We start from the raw sequence: 4346 nt of genomic DNA, 5'->3' as shown, positions 1-4346 counted from the left end.
GGCCTAAAGTGTGCCAAGAAAACATCCCCCACACCATTTCACCACCACCACCAGCCTGCACAGTGGTAACAAGGCATGATGGAGGCATGTTCTCATTCTGTTTATACCAAATTCTGACTCTACCATCTGAATGTCCAGTCTTCAACTGTCCAATTTTGGTGAGCTCGTGCAAATTGTAGCCTCTTTTTCCTATTTGTAGTGGAGATGAGTGGTACCCGGTGGGGTCTTCTGCTGTTGTAGCCCATCCGCCTCAAGGTTGTGCATGTTGTGGCTTCACAAATTCTTTGCTGCATACCTCGGTTGTAATGAGTGGTTATTTCAGTCAACGTTGCACTTCTATCAGCTTGAATCAGTCGACCCATTTTCCTCTGACCTCTAGCATCAACAAGGCAAGGCAACTCTTTGCTGCTTCTTGAAGTTGGTCAGCTGTTCTAAGTTTGTATGCACATCCAACTGCTTCATCTACATTAATGCTGAGCTGTATATGAGGTTCGACTTAATACACTCATGTTGTTGCACCTTGGAGAAAATGAGTTCATGAGAGATGTCTTTGTCTCCCTGTAACGGTCTTGCCAATTTCTCACTGCGGTATTCAGGATTAGGAAAACCTTGATTTTCCAATGTCTTCATGTACAAGTTGCACGTGGATCTTAGCTGGACAACCTCTTTGCATTCAATCACATTCCTAAGAATGTAATCCTTTACCACACAATATGACTTGTTATGTGAAGCTATCTTCTGGGTCTGCAGGCTGTCAGTCTTGTCTGCTGCCTTTTCTACTCTCTCCCTTCCACGCTCATGGGTTTGGTACTCTGTGCTGAAGTGGTTTCTGCATGATGGATGATACTTAGCTTCCATTACAAATAGGTCCTTGCCCTGCACCTTGCGATAAAGAGCCTCTTTCTTTAATTCCTGTGCCCTAGGTTCAATAACTTCCCAGCCTGGTTCCTTGTGTTTCCAACTCTGAAACTTTGTAAGCTCTTCAGTCTTGCCCTTGAACTTGGAGTTTGCTTTGCCACAGGAAATGCACTGATTGGGAAACAAGAAGGAACACCTTCATGGAGCTCCTTCAGATTGAACTGACCATGATTTGACATGGCGCAGAGAGTCCCTTTTCAATGATAATGATTCACCAGATGTAGCAGCTTTTGACACTTGTAAACAAATTATTTTCCCTGTAAAGCTTTTATAGCAATATTGGTGATAGCCAATTGTATCCAAAGACAAGTCCTCTAATTTCAATGGAATCTGTTCTCAAATATCCCTCATGTGGTCTGGTGAACTGACGTCTTTACAGAGTCTCATATCTCGTATCCCCCACCCAACCAAGCTACCAACACTGCTAGTCAAGAATTCAGATTTGGTTTCTGAAAGCCTATGATTATAGTAAAAACTGTTGAAAAATCACTTTATGACTACAAAGGTATATGTTAATTATAGTTTCAAATACTTACTGAAATTTTTCCAAAAGAAAGACCAGTGGGAGATGGCGATCTGCAGGTACCAACCGATGACCACCAACTGCAAAGACCCAAAAATCAAAAACTTGCAGTTTATGCTCAGTCAACTTTTTGGACCTTTTTGGATTTTTTCTGTCGTTTTTTATTTATTTTATTTATTTAAGTTAATTTGCTTTGTTTTGTTAACTTCAAAAGTAAAACTATTTTAAATATCTTCAGGTTCAGGACAGGTGAAGTAAAAGGTTAAAATAAACCCCATTTTAGGCTGTTAAGTATAATAAAAACACTGTCAAATGAACTTTTTTTGCTCTTTTTGACCCCAGATGGTCAAGATGTTATAAAACATGACAAATAACAATTTATGGGGTCAGAATTGTATTGAAAAATGAGTCCATTTGTCATATTTAGATTTTTCACGTTAGGTGCAAAGGGTTAAAAGTAAAGCATTTTGTACATTATTTCAGCTTGGTACCTAATTTAATCTTAAAATAGACACTTGACTGATAAAGAAATAATATGTTGTGGGGAAAAAAAAACACCCTATGCGCTTGAGAAAAAGAAAAAATAGTTGATCCTCTACACATCTTTGGCCATTTTTTGCTATTTTTGTCCAGAAATAAGGTCAATATGCTGTGAAATATCAAAAATAACCATTCCATTAAATTCCTGGGGTCAGAATTGTATGGGAAAATGTGTTCATTTGTATGTTGTTTACTTCTAATGTTATGCCACTTTTTATATCACTTTTTGATTTTTCGGGTTCCGGTCGGGTGCAGCAAAGGGTTAAAAAAGAACCCTTTGGGACATTATTTCAGCTTGGCACCTGGCAGAGTATGAAAATAGACACTTTAAGGAATTTAAAAAATCAGGTGGCATAAAAAAAGGTGTGCGTGGACCCCTATTTCCATCTAGACTAAATACTTTCGTTATTATTTAATGTTTGCAACACAATTATAAATATTCTGATGTGATTGTGATTTCAAATGTTTAATAGACATAGTGGAATCATGGTCACAGCAATAAGATTGTGTGTGTTTGAATTGAGATTGCAATTATTTTATGATTATCCCATATGAGCCAATAGTCTATGTATTTTTTGTAGCTTATGTCATAATTTCTACCAGACCTCAAAAGTTACCCGGGCCCAGTAATGTTTTTTTCTCTCTAAAAACATTACTGGTATAGTACACAAATCTTTCTTCACATAAACCAATAAATTAATTTTCATAATTTGAGGTGAAACTCCTCATTGCAGAACCTTTTTTCTTGTCTACACAGGCAGTCTTCGAACAACAATTCTGTCAGGCGCACAATAAAATCAGAGGCAGAGCATCTTTTGATCTTGATTTTAAATAGTAGGTACATCATAGATTACAAACCCTCATTAATAGATGCAACATGATCCACCTATCATTTTTAATATTTTGTTCCCTTTATGGAGCATCCATAGTTTTGCCTGCGACTACCTAATGTGCCCATGGTCAAGATTTTTTCTTTGAATATCATTTCAAATATTCTTTTAATATTTCACTTTAACGTCATTCAATAACATTTCAATAACTTTTTAGCTCATTAGAAATGCATTAGCATTACACTATTAGTTTATTATTAAGCTGTTTTTTTTCAGTATTAAAAATGGAAGGTGCAAAAAACATTAAACATAAATGATTAAACATAAATATAAAGTGCTTGACTACATTAAAAAAGTACAGCAGCATGTATCTTGACAAAAATACATAATAAATGAAAGGTCAATTAATTGCTATGGCAGAGCTCTTTTTTATCCATTTGTAGAACATTTACGTTATCTCTGCATTACTGAAAAGTATACTATGATTTTTACATCATTACACAACTGTGAAGTTGTGTGTGAAAAACAGATCAAAGATCCAGAAAAGACTCACAAATCAGTACAAGACTTCTTCATTTTTGAGTGAATGAGACTTATAAGAAATCCATCCAGCTCCTGATAATGAAAAAACTTCCTCTCTCTACACCTCAGCCTCCCAAAATCACATGTTAGTGAAATACTGGACTAGACTTTAGAAGCTGCATCACTACAACACAGAGATGACAGATGAGCACAAGTCTTGTGTGATGTGAGCAGCAGTGATTCATGTAGTCAGAGAGTTGTGTAGTGAAGGCAAGACTCAATCTGGACTTTGAGACCATTCCCTAAACTTTAATGATGGAAAAGTGTCCTGATGCAACTTATGAATGGAAATGTTTGGTTTCTGCTAATAGATCATTTAATTTTCTGCATTGAAATGTAATGATCTACAGACAAGAGTAAACTGAGATGATTCACATCCATCAGCAGCTGCAGTATCTCTCAGCTGTATCAGTGCAGTCACTGTAACTCTGACTGACGGAGGTTTTTGTACGACTCTTTATCACTGTGTGAACACATATTTACTGTTTGGATAGTGGAAACTCAGACAGTAATAATCTCCTGTATCTTCAGTCTGGACTCCACTGATGGTCAGAGTGAAATCACTGTTAGATCCACTGCCACTGAATCTAGATGGAGTTCCAGTGAAACGGGTTGATGCAAGATATATGAGGAGTTTAGGAGCTTCTCCAGGTTTCTGTAAATACCAGGCCATCCGTGACCCAAAATAACTATCACTGTAGACATTACTGCTGGTTTTACAGTTTATTCTGACTTCTTGTCCTGGTTGAGCTGCTGTTATTGATGGACTCTGAGTTACAGTGATCTGTCCTCTACTCTCTGAAAGAAAGGAACAAAGGATAATAATATGATGTATATTTCACATTTTAAAGTAATGAATTATCTCTATGAAAGTTTTACCACAAACCTTGAGCAAACAGTGTGAGAGTCCAGATGAGGATGATGATGTTGTTCATTGTTGTTGTTGTGTCTTG

General features: G+C 36.8%; 1 gene segment (V, D, J or C); it reads right to left on the bottom strand.

Annotated features, from left to right (window-relative positions):
• Window positions 1-3776: 3776 nt before the first annotated feature.
• On the bottom strand, window positions 3777-4346 carry LOC113066468 (immunoglobulin kappa variable 3-15-like). The segment is given in 2 exon segments: window positions 3777-4191; window positions 4280-4346. Coding segments are annotated over 2 exon segments (387 nt in total).

This window comes from Carassius auratus, chromosome 50 (assembly GCF_003368295.1).
Source record: "Carassius auratus strain Wakin chromosome 50, ASM336829v1, whole genome shotgun sequence".
NCBI classification, from domain to species: domain Eukaryota; kingdom Metazoa; phylum Chordata; class Actinopteri; order Cypriniformes; family Cyprinidae; genus Carassius; species Carassius auratus.
Note: the sequence above shows the minus strand (reverse complement) of the source record. Positions and strands in the feature narration are given on the sequence as shown.